This window comes from Emys orbicularis, chromosome 3 (genome assembly GCF_028017835.1).
Source record: "Emys orbicularis isolate rEmyOrb1 chromosome 3, rEmyOrb1.hap1, whole genome shotgun sequence".
Taxonomy (NCBI): domain Eukaryota; kingdom Metazoa; phylum Chordata; order Testudines; family Emydidae; genus Emys; species Emys orbicularis.
Window position 1 is genome coordinate 159,570,937 of NC_088685.1, and position 18,466 is coordinate 159,589,402.

Sequence of the window (18,466 nt, forward strand, 5' to 3'; positions counted from 1 at the left end):
TTTTTCCTTTCATAGGTGTTTGATTCTTTGATGTTGAGCATATAATGACCCATCTAATTAGTTTGTATTCACACCCTTGTTTCCTCAAGACTGGGCAAAACTAAAATGACTCAGCCACTTACATGTCTAGAGTTTAAAAAATACTTTCCACTGTTTGCATTACTCTCTTAAACTGCTTGAAAATAACAGTTTTTCCACAAAAATACCATTTATACCACTTTTGAATCTTGTGCCTCCAGAATGAGTCATTCAGAAAAATCCCTTAGATTTTAAGCTTTTTGGCCCTCTGACATGCCTTCAGGATGGCTCTAGAGTGAGCCTATCTCCTCACCAAGACATTCTGTGTCCTGGGTGATCTAATAAAAGAGGTCATCCTCAGACCTTGGACTACAGTCAAGACTTGCCTTGCCATGTTTGGCCACATGGCCTCATGCATCCACATTACTCTATTTGCTAGGCTCCATCTCCATTGCCTACAAACCTGGCTTCAATCTATCTACTCACCAGAAAAAGACAACGTCAGTGCCAAAGTAACAATTCTGACCAAGGTTCTGGCCTCTCTTACCCAAGGATAAAGCCAGAGAAAGTTTGGATGGGAATTCCTTTCTTCACAGCTACACCCAAGGTGATTAGCTTCACAGATGACTCCATTTTAGGTTAGGGAGCTCATATGGGCAAGCGTCCTGCATATCAATCTGCTGGAACTAAAAGAGGTCTGTTGGGCCTGCAATGCTTTCTTTCCTCTCATCCAATCCTGACATATCCAGATAATATTGGCAACATGATGACTGTCTTCTATGTCAACAAATAGGGGAACAAGGTATCTCCCTCTGCATATAGAGACAGTCAACCTGTGGAACTGGTGTATCTGAAATCACATAACTGTTTCAGCAGTAGGCCTACCAAATATGCAGAACTCCCTAGCAGATGGTCTCAGGAGACATTTTTCCTCAGACCATGAATGGGCTAGATTCACAATTCCATTCTCAATGGGGGCTCCCTTCTGTTACTCTGGACAGACCACCTCAGTTATGCCTGTTCTCCCAAGCCATTAGTATTACAAGTCCTCTGGAAAATCCATTGTGACAGGGCTTGGGTCATCCTCGTCACATCCAGCTAGCTGAGGCAGTTCTGGTTCTCAGACCACCTGAGGATTTCAACCCGCCTGCCCATCAACATCCAACCATTTCCAGATCTGCTAATGCAACACAATGGCACCATCATATATCCCAACCCAGGGCCACAACAACTCAAGGCCTGGCATTTGGATGGGCATCGGAGGTAGAGCACTTATGTTCCAGGGTGGTTCAAGCCATCCTCAACCAAAGCAGGAAGAATTCTACCACGAGATGCTATTCAGCCAAGTGGAAGTGTTTCTCCTCTTGGTCACCACACCAATTATCTCTAGAGTCCAGTGAGAACTCTGCTATTCTAAAATATCTATTCACCTTTAAGACATTGGGTGTCTGTCAGTTCCCCACAGGTTCATCTGTCAGTAATCAGTGCTTTTCATTCTCCTACCAAGGAACACACTATCTTCATTCATCCTGAGATGACTAGATTCTTGAAGGGACTTATTAGATCCTTTCCACCAGTGGTGAAGGACCACAACTTCATTCTTTCGATTCTCATCAAACCTCCTTTTGAATCTTTAGCCACAAGCTCTATGTCCCATCTCTAGATAAAAGTTGCCAGAAGGTGACCAAGCTGGGAGCACTCATGGTAAATCCACCATAGATTGCCTTTCATAAAGAGATGATCTCTCTTCACCTACACCCGAAATTCATCCCTAAAATAATTTCAGAGTTTCAAATGAGTCAAACCATCCATTTACCAATATTTTTTTCCAGAACCATGTGCCTCTGATGAGGCAAGGAGGCTTCACTCTCTAGACATCTGATGAGCACTAACCTTTTATCTACAGAGAACAAAAGCAACTAAAAAGACACCTAGCTTTTTTATTGCCATAGCAGAGAACTCAAGAGGTCAGAGAGACTCTAAATGGATCTTGGGTCGCAACATTGTTTGTTACCAATTAGCTCTTATTTCCTCCGCAGAGGGGGTGAGGGGCCATTCCACCAGAGTGCAAGCAATCTCTATGGCATCTCTGCAAGACTTGCCTTTACTGGAAATAGGTATTGCAGCTATCTGGAGCTCCTTACACATCTTTACAAGACATTACGCTTTGGTGGAGTGTAGAAGGGCTCGGCCGAGGCTCGTCCCTCCGCGTGGCTGTGAGGTATCCCACCGCCTCGCAATAGCTCGCTATGGGCCCAAGCCCTGGGTCAGGGCTGGCCAGTAAACAAACAGTCAGGCGCTCGGGCCCTTAGGCAGGGGCTGAGCCAATAGTTCAGTATAAGCCCAGACCCTAGGTCAGGGCGGGGCAGCAAATACACAGGAGCTCAGGCCCTTAGGCAGGGGCTGAGCCAATAGTTCAATATGAGCCCAGGCCCTGGGGCAGGGCAGGGCAGCAAACACAGTCAGGAGCTCAGGCCTTTAGGCGGGGGCTGAGCCAATAGTTCAGTAGAAGCCCAGGCCCTGGGTCAGGGCGGGGCAGCAAACACACAGTCAGGAGCTCAGGCCCTTAGGCAGGGGCTGAGCCAATAGTTCAGTATGAGCCCAGGCCCTAGGTCAGGGCGGGGCAGCAAACAAACAGTCAGGAGCTCAGGCTTCTGAGCGTCTGGTGCGAGGGGGAGACTGCCACCCGTGAGTGGGGTGGCAGGGGGGACGCAGGCCCACCTGCTCCACTGCATCCCTGCCCGGGGCCCTAACAGCGGCAGAAGACTCGCTTCTGTGTCAGTGGGGATCCTGACCGCAACACACTGACATTGGTTCTGGCCCTGCTGCGGCCAGGCCAGGGTCGGCTGCCCCCGGACTACTTCCGGACTCCCCCTTGTAAGGTATCTGGGTTTGGCCGGTGTCCTCGGCGGTTTCCAGCACCACCGGTTCCTCCGGGTAGCTGGCTAGGGGTAGGCTCGGCTGCTCCTCAGGGTAGCTGGCGAGGGGTAGGCTTGGCTGGCCCAGCCAGTCCTCGGGTCGGCCGCAGCCTGCCGGCGTTTCCCAACCCGGAGCTAGGCCACAGGCATCTGGCCTCTCCGGCGGCTCGCTTTCAAGTGAGCTCTGCAGCGGGGCTTTTCTACTTCCTGTCCTGCGCCGTGACCTCTGGGGGGCGGGCGCAGGACCCACTGGCTCCGCCCACGTTGGTGCTAGGGGAGGCTCGTCCCTCTGTGGGGCTGTGGGGTATCCCACCGCCTCGCTACATGGAGTCTTCTACTTCTGATATAACTGTAGGGACAGCAATATTACAGACAGTCATTACATCTGCATCTTCTCATCCACCTCCTGTTTGACCACTGCTTACTAATTTCCCACATGTGGAATTCACATAGGGACCATCACTTGAAGAAGAAATGGAGATTACTTACTTGTTACTACGGGAGGTTCTTTGAGATATGTGGTACCTGTCTGTATTCCACTACTCGCCTTCCGTCACCCCTGCTGCAGATCATAATTAGATTTGCAGTAGAAGAGGAACTGGAGAGGTGTTGGTCTGCACCGCCCTTTGTACTCCTGGTTCAGAGCATGAGAACAACTGTGCATGTGCAGACCACCTGACACTGCTTACTAAAAATCTCTGAATTCAGGTGCATAGTGTGCATGAAAACCCATGTGTGGAATACAGATAGGGACCACACATCTCAAAGACCCTCCAGTAGTAACAGTAAGTAAGCATCCTTAATTTTGTCACTTAAGGCCTGATTCTACCACCTTTGCTCATGTTGAAAAGTATATTATTCTTGAAATAATTACACAGAAATCAGTGCAACTATTTATTTAGTGAAGTATTATTCAGAATGAGTACAGATGACAGAATTGTGACCCTATTTACACTTGCCTCTATTATAAAGTATTTTCTTTCCATACTTATTTCTAATAAGCTGTAAATATTTCACATTGTTCTTTTTTAGTTTGGTTTGGGTGAAGAGTTAAAATATAAATACTTTAAAAATTCTATTTAGATTAATATATATGAAAACATATGTTATATTTGAAATGATGTAGACTTTTTTGTTGTTCTTTTATTATCTTTTTGGAAACCAGAGATTAGGTTTTTATATTATTTCAATCATTTAATAAAATTCTAACAGATATGTAATTGGTAAATAATACAAGTTCGGTGCAACATACAGTACGTTGGATATTATAGTCCCTAGGAAATACAGAGCATAATATTAGTATATTTCATAGTTTCATAGTTTTATAGAGTTTAAGGCCAGAAGGGATCATCAGATAATCTAGTCAGACCTTCCGTATGTCACAGGCCACCATATTTCACTGAGACACCCCTCTATTTGGTCTACTTTGGTCTAGATAAACTGTTGTGTACCACAGTCAAAGAACAAGGTGCCACCAATGCCTGAGGTGCCTGCAGTGGCAGGGAAATGATTAGGTGAGATATGCCAAGATAATCCCAGCAGGCAAACCATGCCACGTGCTACAGAGGAAGGTAGAAGAAACTCAAGGCCCTAGCCAATCTGACCTTGGAGAAAATTCCTTCCCAATCCCATATCTGGTGATCAATATGTGCCTAAGCATTTGATGAAGACACACCAGAAAGGCATTTAGAAAGAGAATTAACTGTACCATTTCAGAACACTGCTCCACCTCATCCAGTGCCCTGTCTTCTGCTGTGGCCAATCTCTGATGACTCAGAAGAAAGTGGGCACAGAATATATCAATTGTGCACTGGGGGTGGGGGGAATTTCAGCAGATTATTTTAATGCAGAACTGCAAATATTATGAGCACATTAAGGGCAGTGCAGGCAATCCTGTTCTCCCCATAGCCCATGAAAGAAGGGAATGAACAGGTTGACTCATAACCTTACAGATTTCAAGGCCAGAACAGACCCTATGACCATACATCCTGAGCCCCTGCACATACAGGTCATAGAATTTCTCCCAGAAGCTGAAATAAAGCATATATTTAAAATATATCTGTTCTCATTTTAAATGTTCCAAGTGATAGTGAATTCACCATCTTGCCTCACATGGCAAGTCTGTATGTGGAGCTGGCACAAAGCCCCGTGCTTTGGTGCATGCAGGGAGTGCGGAGTCCCCCAGTGTCCTCTCTGTAGTTCCATTGCAATTATGCTACATTGGGGGCTATTTTTGGCCCTTACTCTCCTAAGTGAATTTTACTCATAAAGAAACCTATGTATGCTATGATTCAACTTTATTTGTCTTCAGTCCTTGTTAATCCAAATGAACTCCTATCAGTCTGAGAAAAAAATAATTACAATTATGCAACCAATTGTATGGTAAAGAAAAATCTGATAATAGTTAATGCTATTCTTGTTAACTAACACCACTAAAATTAAAATGGATAAAGTTCAACTACCACCTCTGATTTCCTAATGACCTGACTCTGCACAGTATATTGTCAATCTTCAGAATAACTCATGCCTAGCATTCTTGATTCTGACTTATGAGCTCAGTCATCCACCAATGTCTTAACCACCTGCTTTCCTACAGAGGAACAACCAGCTCCACAGTTACTGGTTGTAGTGCTTCCTAAGAGCAGAAGTAGTTAAGTAGATGAGCTTCTTGTCACCCATTCTCCATGTCTTCTGATTCTCCATCTTATCTGTCCTTTCCACAAAGGGCACCATATTCTGTAGGAGTTACTAGTAACCTAGCAGTGCATCCAGACTTATAGGTACAGAGGAAGAACAGAAAGCTGAAAGATTTCATATGTGTAGAATGTTGTTTATGTTTTATGTGTACATCAATTAGGTAGAACATTTTTTTTCTATTCCTGTGTTGGTAGAAGCAAAAAAGGACCTTTCACTGCAGTCAGTCATTTGAATTATTTTCTAGAGTAAATTATGATCAAGTCATAAAAAATTATTTGGTAAAACATAGTTCCAATGTCAATCCAACATCTTCAAAGCAGTTGCCTTTTGACATTCCATAAAATTTGTAATGCAAATGAGAAGTTTCAAAGTTGATTGCCTAGCAAACTAACATTAGTACAACTGTAGTTTGTGTAATCTTATAAACTTATTTCATACATATGTCAAATGATGTCTTCTGACTTTTTTTTTAGGTGTTGAAGGTCAGGACTCTGTTGCAGGTACTTCAAAAGTGTCCCAGACCCAGTATCTCAGCTCTCAACTGACAGTTGAAGCCAAAGCACTAATTGCAAAGGCCCCAGTAGAAAAGAAAAGGTCAGCCAATGGATTTAGATTTGTTAACAATGAGCCATTATTCTTTCAAGAAAAGACAAACCCCTTGATAAACAGTGCATTAATTCAAATTGGATAATTAGGAGTTGGCAAATAACATTAGTTTTCCTTGCATCTTAAAGAACAGGCTACCACAAGGTTCTATGTTGGCCCTAACTTTGTTTAATGTCTGCATGTCAGATCTTTTCCAAACTACAACCTCAAAGTGTGTGTATACTAGTGATATCTGCCTGGCTGCGCAAACTGAGATGTTGGATGAAACTAACTAGATGATTGTTTACAGTTTTCTTTAATTCAAGAATTTAGAGAACGATCTGAACTTTATACCTGAGCCCCAATAAGGACGGTCTCTTGTGCATTCCTCCAGAATAATTATTTAGTGAACACGTGTGATCGTGTTCTGTGTCCCTCAACCCATTCATGACCACCAGCCAAACTACTCTATCTTGGAATTATGTTAGACCACAGTCTCACACTGAAACAGCACCTCACAGTGTATTAGAAAAAGTGGAGTAATACTTTTAACATATCATGCCTTACTGGGGCTTTTTGAGAACCCTTGGCAGCAGTACTACAGAATTATTTACCGTCTGGTACTCAACAAGTGTGTAATATGTTGCATGCCACTTGGCTATTAGTAACCATGCATGTCTTTTGAAAATGTCACCCTACCAGTCCTTATGTTTATAAACCTACTGGTGCATATTAACAATTTATAACATATAAATTAATTACTTGCAATGAAGCAGTTGACTACAATAGTAATAGCCTGTTATAATATTACTGAACTTACTTCTTTCTCATTGATCCCAGGGAAAATCAGAAATGGTTTTTGGAAAAGTATCCTGATAAATTGCCATCATTGTTAGAGAAACTGTATGTCTTTGCATTTACTTGGGCAGTTGGAGGAGTTTTAAGACGAGAGACTGATTATGAGGAAGAGTCTCTGATTGGCATAAATACCAAAGATGAGTCTCTTGTAACTGTAACACGTGGTTTCAGTAATTTTGTTCGTGATATATTTGAAGGAGAATCACCTATTGGTAAGTTTTGCTATATGTAGTATACTACATACCATTCATTAATTTTATGGTATTTCTATTATAATTAGTTTGAAGGTTTTCAATTTTTAGAACCATATCTTATAAATAAAAAATTTTCATGTTTGGACTTAAAAGCCACATATTATATATATGGTTTTGTACACTTTCTAAAATGTTTAGTACTAAAAAACTAAAGAAGATCAAACTAGCTGAATAATTATCTCTGTTTTCAAAGTCCCAGATTTTCTCCCAAAAATAATTTGTGTAATTATCATAGTCAGACAAAGTCAGAGTCATTAATAATACTGTGATTGGGAGAGGTGAAGTTGTCAGGGTAGGCCAGCCATGATTTCCACTTTGGCTGATTGCTGAAAAATTGTTCACAAAGCAGCAGAAAATACATGTAGTTCCAGAGTTGCTAGTCAGTTTAAATTTAGAAGGCTCATTCATTTAGAGTATGTCTACACTGCAAAGAAACACTTGTGGCAGGATACATATACACTGCAATTAGACCCCCATGGCTGGCCTGTGCTAGCTGGCTTGGGATTGTGCTAAGGGACTGTTTAATGGTGGTGTAGACATTTGGGCTCAGGCTGCAGCCCAAGCTCTGGAACCATGCCACCTCACAGGGTCCTAGAGCCTGGGCTCCAGCCCGAGCCCGAATGTCTACACCATAACTAAATAGCCCCTTGGCCTGAGCCCTGTGAGTGTAACCCTTCTGCCCATCTAAGTTGGCAGCAACAAGGGCCGGGTTCTGTATCTAGGGGTTCCGTTTCAATAATGCAATGCAAAACCGGCTCGAGCCCCCACCCAGTGACCTGGGACAATTACATACCACCCCCTGGGTACCTCTAAGAGGCAATACTTCCCCTCTCGCAAGCACGGAGTCTGAGTGTAGCAGAAAATGTTTAATAACATGAGGTAAACGACATCAGCATAAAATTGGAAAAACACCACAAACAGGATTCATAACACAAACCATGAGCAAAACCCACCCCAGCAAATTGGGCTGTGTCCTTTCCCTTTGGTTCTTGAATCCAGCAACCCAAAAATCACCCAGAGTCCCCAAAGTCCAACATCCCCAAAGTCTCTTGGGTCCAGCAACCACCCAAAGTCCCAAAAGTCCAACAACCCCCAAAGTCTCTGTCCCTGGTCAGTGCAGCCCCAGAGTAAAAGGGGGGGGGCACGCAGGGTGTTAAGGGGCACCTTACGTGATCCGAGGCTGGCCAGCCGTCTGTTTCCCCGTGGGGGTTCCGCCGCAGCCTTCACCACGAGCCAGTCCACTTTCCTGCCATCCCACGAACTGCTCCGCTCTACAAGCTGCTCCGCTCACCGACCTGCGAGCCGTTCCAGCCGTCCCCGCAAACAGCTCCGCTCGCCGTTCCTTGGGTCACTCCAACCGGCCCCGCAAGGCTCCACGCCGCTCACTGCTCCTCCAGTTGTCCCCACAAATTGCTCCGCCAGCTGCTGAGCAATATAGCTTCAGGCTCCCCCACTAGTTAACACAGCACTCCATGATCTCAGCTCTTAATAACTTTAGCTCTTTTGTGATTTCAGCTCTTAGCAATTTCAGCTCACATCCTGACTCTGCTTACATGAGCATGAATCAGCTGGCATGGGCCAGCCACAGGTTTGTAATTATAGTGTAAACATACCATCAGTGCCCCAGTCTGGTGCCTTTGGTTTGCAAGACTTGCACTATGGGGCTAAAAATAGCAGTGTAGACATTCCCACTTGGGCTGAAGCCCAGGCTCTGAGATCCACCTCCCTTGCCAGATTTCAGAGCTCAGGCTTCAGCCTGAGCAAGCATGTCTACACTGCTATTTTAGTCCCATAGCATGAGCCCAAGACAGTAGACAAGGCTCTGAGACTCGCTGCCATGGTTTTTTTTTCAGTGTGGCATACCCTTAGAGATAATCAAAATGTATTTTTGACCTTGCAATGAGTGGTAAGAAGGAGAGATGATTAAAGTGTTTTTTAAAAATCTAGAAATATATGTACACATATTTCATTTCTTTGAGAAATAAGCTATATTGACTATTGTTCAGTTGTTTAGCTTTACATCACCACACTTAGAGGCAGTTGAACAATATGAAATCTCTAAATTTTCTGGGCAGATCCTCAGCTGGTGTAAATTGTCATAACTCTTTGACATCAAATTCTAATGTGCACCAGCTAAGGATTTGTCTCTCTGCTTCAATATCTGTTTACAACTTCACAGGCATTCAGTTCCCAGCTGGAGACAGGGTTATCTTTGAGTATTTTGTGGATTTACAAACAGGTGACTTTGCACCATGGACAGACTTAGTTCCTACCACTCAGTTTCTAATTCAACAAGGTAAGATTCCTCAGTGAAAATCTTTAGTACTGTATGTCTACTTTATTATCTCTGGGAGGATCTTTTTTCCCTTTAAATATAGTGCTTACAAAAATGAAAGATTCACACCACTGTTTATCCTCAGAACAAATACAGTATTGTTAGTGATGGTGTAAACTGTCCCCTGGGTGTTCATCGAGCATACCTCAAATTTGACTTGGAGACACCACCTGCATGGATGAGAGGATAGTTCAGTTTTTTGTAATCATCCATTTCTTAATGTCTGTGCTGAGACAGACAACAACATTCTCCTTCAAGTTATGGTCCCTGTATGTATTCACTCAAGGTGCACATGCGCTTCACATGCCTGAGACCTGAAGATTGTTCACTAGCAGAGTCCTTTGGTCTGCGCCTGTGCCCTTCTCCTCCTCATGTTCCAAACCAAGGCTATAAGGAGTGGTGCAGACCAACGACCTCTCTATTTCCTTTCTATCGCCTGTGGTCTGAGGCAGAGCTTGTCTAGTATCCGCAGCTTTAGCTAACATTCTTTATTTTAGTGTAAGCAGTTGTAAATAGTTTGGCCTGCTCTTTTATATAAGTTTATTCTAGGGTTAGAGATAGGTTTAGGAGCCAGAGGTCTGGAATATCCCTGCCCTCTCTCTCACTCCCCTGTGCAGAGTACCTAGTATGCCCAAGACCCCAGGATTCAAGATCTGTGTGATCTGCCCCCAGACCTTCCTGGTCAGCGACAACCACTTGACTGTATTGCCTTGGGGAAGCTCACATCCCCTCTATGTATAATATCTGCTGCTCCTTCCCTCACTGAATCCATAAATCCCATAATTTCAGACTTAGAAGATTCCTGATGGATTGCTCAATGAGGCCTTGATCCAACCCATAAGACCCCCTCTATATCAGGCAGAAGTGTCAAGAAGTGCCCCTTCGAGCACGGTTGTCTCCAGCTCCAGAACTGCTGAGAGCAAAGTGAAGGACTTTAGCAAACAAAGCAAACATGAATAGGGTACAGGTAAATTCTCTCATAAGAATAAATATGAGAAATCCCGCTCTAAGTCCTCATCTAAGAAAAGGACTTCTTCCCATACCCCTTCTGACTCAGGTGATACTCTGTGCCCAGCTACATGTGTGTCAGGCGCTCACAAGGAGCCAAGGGACCAGTTTCTCAGCGCTGAGAACCAAAAATGCCCTGTGAATGTCAACTGCTGAAGGAGTGAAACCATTCTCGGTACCAATAAGGGAAAGGAGCAAGTGGATGCCTCCTCCACCAATGGTACCAATTTGCAGGGAGGAGGAGTTGTTGATACCAAGAACTGCCATTCACCCAAAACTGGCACCACCAGCACCGCCAAGGGTTTGTCCTGTTTGTACCCCAGCAATAAGGTCAGATACACTATCCCAGAGTACCCTACAATCTCTGCAGACTCAGAGTTACCAGTAGTGTCAGATCTGGTCCTTGCCTACACTATTGGTTCATCATTCAGTAGTGCCATCTACCAGCTGAGCCATAGTAAGACCACCACCAGTACTGATGGTCCTGCCTGTCCACACAGAGGATTTGTACTCCTCCATTGAATCTGGGGTCAGTGGGAGAGCTTCACGGGTCTTATCAAGGTGGGAAGTCGGCCCCAACAGAGGCTCTAAGATTTAATGGGCACCTTCCCACTCCCACAGGAGAGACTACCCAGTTCCTCGGAGGGACCATTACCTTCCACCATTACCTCTGTGATCCCTCTCAATGGCTTTAATGGAGTTCCTGGGGTCCTTATATGAGACATCCTGAATACAGAAAAAGAGTCAAGGCATATATCCACACATGGGGAAGAATCCCAACCCACTCTGGAACACTCCAAGGAAGAGAGACAATCTGACCGCGGGGTTATCATCATCCTCACCAGGTGTGTAGGTCTCATCAGCCTCACTGTCACCAGCAGACAACTATAGACAATGCCAGGATCTTCTAAGAAAAATCACTCTAGATCCTCATGGAAGAAATACAGGATATCATAAATTACTGGATATCCTCCAGAGCTTGGGTCATAGTAAGGTGGCATTGCCAATCTGTGAGGCTATCTTAGAACCAGCCAAAATGGTCTGGCATACTCCAGCCACCTATGCTTCCACTCCAAAAAGAATGGAGAAGAAGTATTTTGTACTGTCTAAAGGGGCATAATACTGTTTCTTACACCCTGCTTCAGACTCTTTAGTGGTGCAGCCTGTCACCCAAAAGGAACAAGCAACACCAACACAGATCTGCACTCACAGATAGGGAGACAAACATCTAGACCTCTTTAGGGAAAATAACTTCATTTCTGACACTTTACAGTTCTCCACAGTAATCTACCGGTTTTAATGGCAAAGTATGCTTTTATTAATTATAATAAGGTCTCTAAATTCATCAACTAGCTGCCTCCAGAACACAAACTTCACTTTCACATAGTCATTGAAGAGGGTATATTGATAGCCAGGTCTGCCTTCCAGGCTTCAGTAGATGCAGCTGATACAGCCTCCTACTTGGTGGCAACATCTGTAGTCATGAGATAGGCTTTGTGGCTCTGATCCTCTAGATTTCCCAAAAAGTGTGGCGGATTTGTCCTTCAAAGGAAATTCTCCCCCTGCACCACAGATGAAATGCCCTAAGCCTCAGTCTTACTGACAACAGCAGCCACTTGACCCTTTTACAAGCAGAAAGCTATGAGCTTCCTAGAAAACACCAAAGCATACAGTACAGTAAGCAGAACATTCCCCCTTTGTTCTCCTTCCAGGCCCAGTCTCCCACTGAATAAGCCTTTGACAGCACTGTCAAGAGCTGTAAAAGAGTCCTCCTGCTAAATCTACCTGTACCGGATTCCCATACCCTCAGTGACAGCCACCTTATCCTCGGCATGGCACCATAAAACATCAGACAAATGGGTTCTGGAAACCATCACCACTAGTTATATAATAAAGTTTCTGTCCATTCCCCCTTTAAAACCCTCTCCCTCATCCCTCTCTAGGGACTCCTCTCACAAGAGATGCTCAGACAGGGAGTAGATTCTCTGCTCCATCTGGAAGCCATAAAGCCAGTACCATCCCAACACAAGGGGAAAGAATCTTACTCAAGTTATTTCCTTATCCCCAAGAAGAAGGAGGCTGGAGGCCCATACTAGATTTCAAACAGTTTAATGTCTTCATCCTTCACTTGAGATTCAGAATGATCACTCTGGCCTCTATAATCCTCTCACTAAACTAGAGTACTTGGTTTACAGCTCTCAATTTAAAGGATGCTTATTTTCACATAGATATCCACCCTGCACACAGGAAATTCCTGTGATTTACCATCATTACCAATACAGAGTGCTCCCCTTCCACCTCTTGACAGCTCAGCAAGTCTTCACAAAGGACTTGTCGGTAGTGGCAGCGTAGCTGTGTCATCGGGACACATCAATGTTCCTGTACCTAGAAGACTGACTGGTTGTGAGAAAGTCATGCCAGGAAGTACAAGTGGCAACTCTGTCCCTAATCTGACCCCTACAATAAAAGGAGTGAAAGCAGAAAAGTAAAAAGTAAAAGCAGAAAAGTTCACGTTAGCTCCCACATAGACTATAGACTTTATTGGAGTGATCTTGGATTCAAATGTGGCCAAAGCATACCTACCTCAGTACCAGTTCCAAGCTATGAAGGACCTCATCTCTCAACTTTGATTGAGCCCTCAGATGACAGTACGATCCTGTCTTGTCCTCATAGGCCACATGGCCTCATTATATATGTGACTCCTTTTGCGAAACTTTGTCTGTGATGTCTACATACGTGGTTGCAGACAATCTATTTGCCAAGCAAGCGCAATCTGGAGATGTTGTTCTTGGTTCTCCACAGGCTTTTGACAGCACTCACCTGGGCGGGAAAACCTGAAGATAATGTGCATAGTGCTTCTCTTCATCATCCACCACCCACAAAAAGGTTAATTATGGACTCCTCCCTACTAGGTTGCACAAAGTGCCTGAAGCTTGCAATGTTTTTATCCATCCATCCAGACACTGCATGTTTAGGTTATGTTGGACAATGTGGCAAACTGTTTATTATATCAACAAATATGAAGGAGCAAGGTCCACCCTTCTTTACATAAAGGCTGTCAATATATGGAATTGGTGCATCTGCCTCTAGGCAGTACACCTTCTAGAGATGCAGAGCGCTCTGGCAGACAGCCTCAGCAGACATTTCTCCAAAGACAATGAGTGGGAAGTATGCAACTCAGCTGTTTGGAGCATTATTCAATGGGGACTCCTACCAGAATCTTTCTTCTGATGCTGAAACCTACCCCAATACGTCACCTCAATTCTCGTCCTGTCAGCATTAATGAATTCCCCATTCAAACATTTAGCCCCACGTTACTTCACTCATCTACCTATGAAAGTTGCTTTTCTGGTTGCAATCACCTCAGCCAGAAGAGTAGGTGAGCAGAGTCCCTTATGGTGAACCCTCCCTGTATGGTGTTTCATAAGGATAAGGTTTCCTTCAGGTAACATTCTAAATTCATTCCAAAAGTAATCTTAGGATTCCATCTGAACCAGGTCATACACTTATCTGTCTTCTGTCAGAAGCCCCATGCATCCAGAGAGGACAGGAAGCTCTACTTTCTGGAATATCTATTGAGCCTTGGACTTCTACCTACAGAAGTGCAGTAATGCTTAAATACCTTTAAAAATCTGGGCCCTACTGTTCAAATCAGATGCTCAGTTTGGTAGGGCAGTGCTTGAATCTATATCTAATTAGGACACTGAGTCCCACCACCCATTGATGGGGTACTATTTGCCAAACTAGCCAAAGAGAGGGAATATGCAGAGGACACTCAAAAAGAAGTGAAGACTTCTTACTTGTGATGAGTTTTTCACGGTTGACTCTGCATATACACACTCCCCACCCACCTTTCTCTCTTCCTCAGAGTCCTAATAAAATCACTGCAGTGACAATGGAAGAAACTCAGGCAATAGCAGGTGCCATGCTCCCTTTTATAGCTTTATCCTCAGAACATTCGGGAACTCTAAAGGGAGGAGCAGGAGGAGGCAAATGAGCACTCCAATGACATTGCTATGAGAAGTTTCAATCATCTAGGCTGCCCCCGAAGAGTATGAATATGCAGAGTCTGTCTCAAAAAACAGGTTACAGATAACATCTATTTCTCTTGACCCACTGAGGCAGCTGTTCTCCTGTAGAACAACACAATCTACAATATCCCAGGGACATTCTTGAGTTTTATAGATAAGGTGTTTTTTATGTGAAAGTGCTTGAACTGTGGAATGACCCATCAAAGGAGATGAGACTAGTTCAAGCCAGACCATTTTCAGAGTGTGCTGCAAGACTTACCACAATAACTCAGACAATGACAATGAATTGTAAGTGGAACAAAAAACAAAACCCAAACAAAAAACACAGTAAGCAAAGACTGCCAAACATGGGGAAATCAAATAACAGAATACTACGGACATCTAGTGTATGGAATTCAAATATGCAGTGATAAGGACCATATAAATATTTTAGATTCTAAGCCACACAAGTACCCAGTCCTGCAAGCACTTCCACATGAATAACTTATGCATGTGAATGGACTCTCTTAGTTTAAAGCGACTTGTTTTTAAAGCAATACATTCTTACCAAAAAAAATCTGAATTTTGTATTTTTACTTCTTTGTTTATAAAACAGATGTATTATTTCTCTTGTAATATCACCTTTTTTGTAAGAAAATATGCAGTTTTTATCTGTCTGTCTATCTGTAGTACATACTACAGATGGATAGGTCAAAGTAATATAATTAAGTAAAATGTGCTAATAATGTCAGTGACTACTGGTGTTTCAAAACTGTTTCACTTCTGCTTATAAAGTTCCTGCTGTGAATAATACTACAATTTTATATGCCTTTTAGCAGATATTTTGCAGAGATTAATTTTGCTTTGTGACAAAATATCTTGTCATGCATTTCATAGCTCTCCAGGTTAAATTATTATTTTATTTATTTTTTTATAGTGCCTACAGATATTCAGAGAGCTATAGTAAGTCATGGTCTCCGCACTGATCTTTGTGTACCGAGCTCATCATTGTGGTATCTCAGATCAGAATTTCTGATTCTGCTCCTACTTCCACTTGCATGGAACCTGTAGACCCGGCTTCCCCAACATGGTGACATGATTACCAGTATTGATATTGTTTAAGATCAGACACACTGACATCCATAGCAAGGGATTTCTTTCAAGGGCTAATTCATAGCAAGACACCAAATGGCCAGTCAAACAAAGAATTGAAAGAATATGAGGCACATTCTCTTGTCACTTACATGTATCCTTGAACAGCTGGGCCAACTACATTTCTCACAGGAAGAGCAGAAGGAAGCATAACAGGCTTCAAGCTCAGCTGCTGCTCTTTCTCCCTCCCAGTTTGTGAAGAGCAGCCCCTGCTCCTCTCTCCTTCTCCTTACCCCCAAAAGTAACCATCAGCTCTTGAGCAGCTCAGCTCCCTCCCTTAGAGGAGGCGCAGCTGAGGACCTTTTGGGTGGTAGCACCAATGGACCCCTGCAGAGATGTAGAGCCCAGTGTAAATTAATTCAGTAGCAGGAAGAGGGCGGCATTAACTGAATTGTATTGGGAAGGAGGAATGGAAAGAATGTGTTCAGTATGGAGGCAGCATGGGCAGAAAACAACATAATTTCTGAGTTCTTCCTCGAGTGATTGCTCCTGTGTATTCCACAGTAGGTGTGCGTGCTCACCACGTGCACCGGTGCCGGAAGTTTTCTTAGCAGTACCCGTAGGAAGGGAGCACCGCTGCGACCCCTGGAGTGGCGCCTCTATATCGCGCTATAAGGGGAGCTGCGCACTCCCCCCACCCTCAGTTCCTTTTTGCCGCCAGTGAAGGTAGTCGGAACTTTGTGCTCCAGCTTTGCTGTAGCGCTTCTAGTAGCCTTAGTAGTACTCAGCTTCTCCAATAGTTGGATAACTTCTTAGTTAGTAGCCTGGTGCGGGGCATGCCCCGTGCCCCAGACTTCAAGTCGTGCGACTTCTGTCACAGTTCTGTGCCAAGAAGTGACCCACACACTCAGTGTCTTTGCTGCTTGGGCGAGACTCACGTAATCGATCGCTGTAAAATCGTAGGTCGTTCAAGCCTTGCACTAAACGTGAGAGAGATATCCGGCTCCGGGCCCTGCTAATGGAATCTGTGTTGGCCCCGGCACCGGTGCGCCAATCGGACTCGGCACCGGGTACCATGTCCTCGGTGCGGAGCGAGGCACCCTCCAGCAGCCGGCACCGCTCACCCGCTAAGAAGCCAGGGAAGACTCAGCGGCGCCGACAAAAGGACGGGTGAGGCCGAACTCGAGTTGGGCAGCCCACGATCCCCCTCGGGACCCAGACCTCCGACTCGTGCTGAGTGGAGTAGCCCGGTCCCGTCCGCGCATGCCACTGCCGCGGTGAGAATGCCGTCGACGCCGGAGGCTGTACAGGCCGCGCGTGACATCCTCTCCCTTCCGGTGCCGGGTGCGCCGCTCGAGGGAAGCCGCCGTTGGGAGCACACCAGCCCTCCCCGGCAAGACATAGCCCGTGCTCCAAGGACTGTGCGCTGCCCCATTCGACGAGGTCCTCACATAGCTCGCGTCAGCCCTCCACCCCACTCAGACTGGCTGACTCGCCCGCACGGGAGACTCGACGGTCCTCCACTCCCCACCGGGAGCACAGGCACCGAGACAAGCGGCGTCGACGCTCCTCTTCGAATCGGAGCTACAGGAGCAGATCCCGACGCCATCATTATAGACGCTCGGGCTCGAGGTCCCGCTCCGCCAGACACCATGGTCGGAACTCCCCTCGAGTGTTACCGGCATCGAAGAGTCGTAGCTACAATCGCCGGGATGACTATGAGAGCAGCACTTCAGTCGAGTACCGCTCCTCGTCATCGTCGATGTCCAGATCTCGGGGTTGGCACCGGCATGACCGTAGACGCTCCCGCCGCTCCTACGGCACCGTGCGGTCAACGGTGGCCTCAGCACCCAGCTGCCCAGCCCCAAGCCGCACCGGCCCCCAAGAGCAGCCTGCACCGCTCGGCACCCAAGCCGGTCAGTGGCAAGGGGCACCGTGGCAGGGCCAATGGTGTCAGTGGGGACTGTGGCCGCAATTGTCTGCCCAGGCGAGACCCCGCTTAGTAGCCGGAGTGTCCCAGGCCCATTCCGTGTCCCCGCTTTGACAGAGTCAAAAGTCGATGGGCACCGAACCGGCGGCACTGGGCCCAGACTCGGTCTTGGGAGTCAAACCACCGGCACCTCCCGACGCCCTGGGAGCCGGACCAGCCCCCTCACCGGCACTGGAGGAGACCATAATGGCACCTCCATCTATTATACAAGAGGACTTTAAAGCTCATCAGGAGCTCCTCAAAAGGGTAGCCTCGAATCTCCATCTCCAGGCTGAGGAGATGGAGGAGCCGTCGGACACCCTTTTCAATGTGCTGTCCTCGGCACCGGGCCGTGTGGCCCTACCTCTCCACCAAGGGGTAGCCAACATATCGACTGCCCTGTGGCAGACCCCAGCTTCCTTGGTGCCCATCTCCAAGAAAGCGGAGAGAAAGTACTTTGTTCAGCTAAGGGACATGAGTACCTGTACTCCCACCCGGCACCCAACTCTTTGGTGGTGGAGTCAGTCAACCATCGGGAACGCCACGGTCAGCCTGCACCCACCCCCAAGGACAAAGACGCCAGGAGACTTGATTCTTTTGGCAGGAAGGTTTATTCTTCCACGAGCTTTCAACTTAGGGTGGCCAACCACCAAGCCCTGTTGAGCCGCTATGATTTTAATTTGTGGGGGTCTCTACCGAAGTTCGAGCCTCTTCTCCCAGAG

At 45.6% G+C, this 18,466-nt stretch overlaps 1 protein-coding gene across 1 annotated transcript in view; it reads left to right on the forward strand.

The window, feature by feature from the left end:
* The window catches only part of DNAH14 (dynein axonemal heavy chain 14), a 451,367-nt gene that overhangs the window by 249,002 nt on the left and 183,899 nt on the right, over positions 1–18,466 (forward strand). Inside the window, 3 exon segments of the mRNA XM_065401478.1 lie at positions 6,107–6,227; positions 7,059–7,288; positions 9,510–9,626. Of these exon segments, the coding sequence (XP_065257550.1) occupies positions 6,107–6,227; positions 7,059–7,288; positions 9,510–9,626 (468 nt within the window).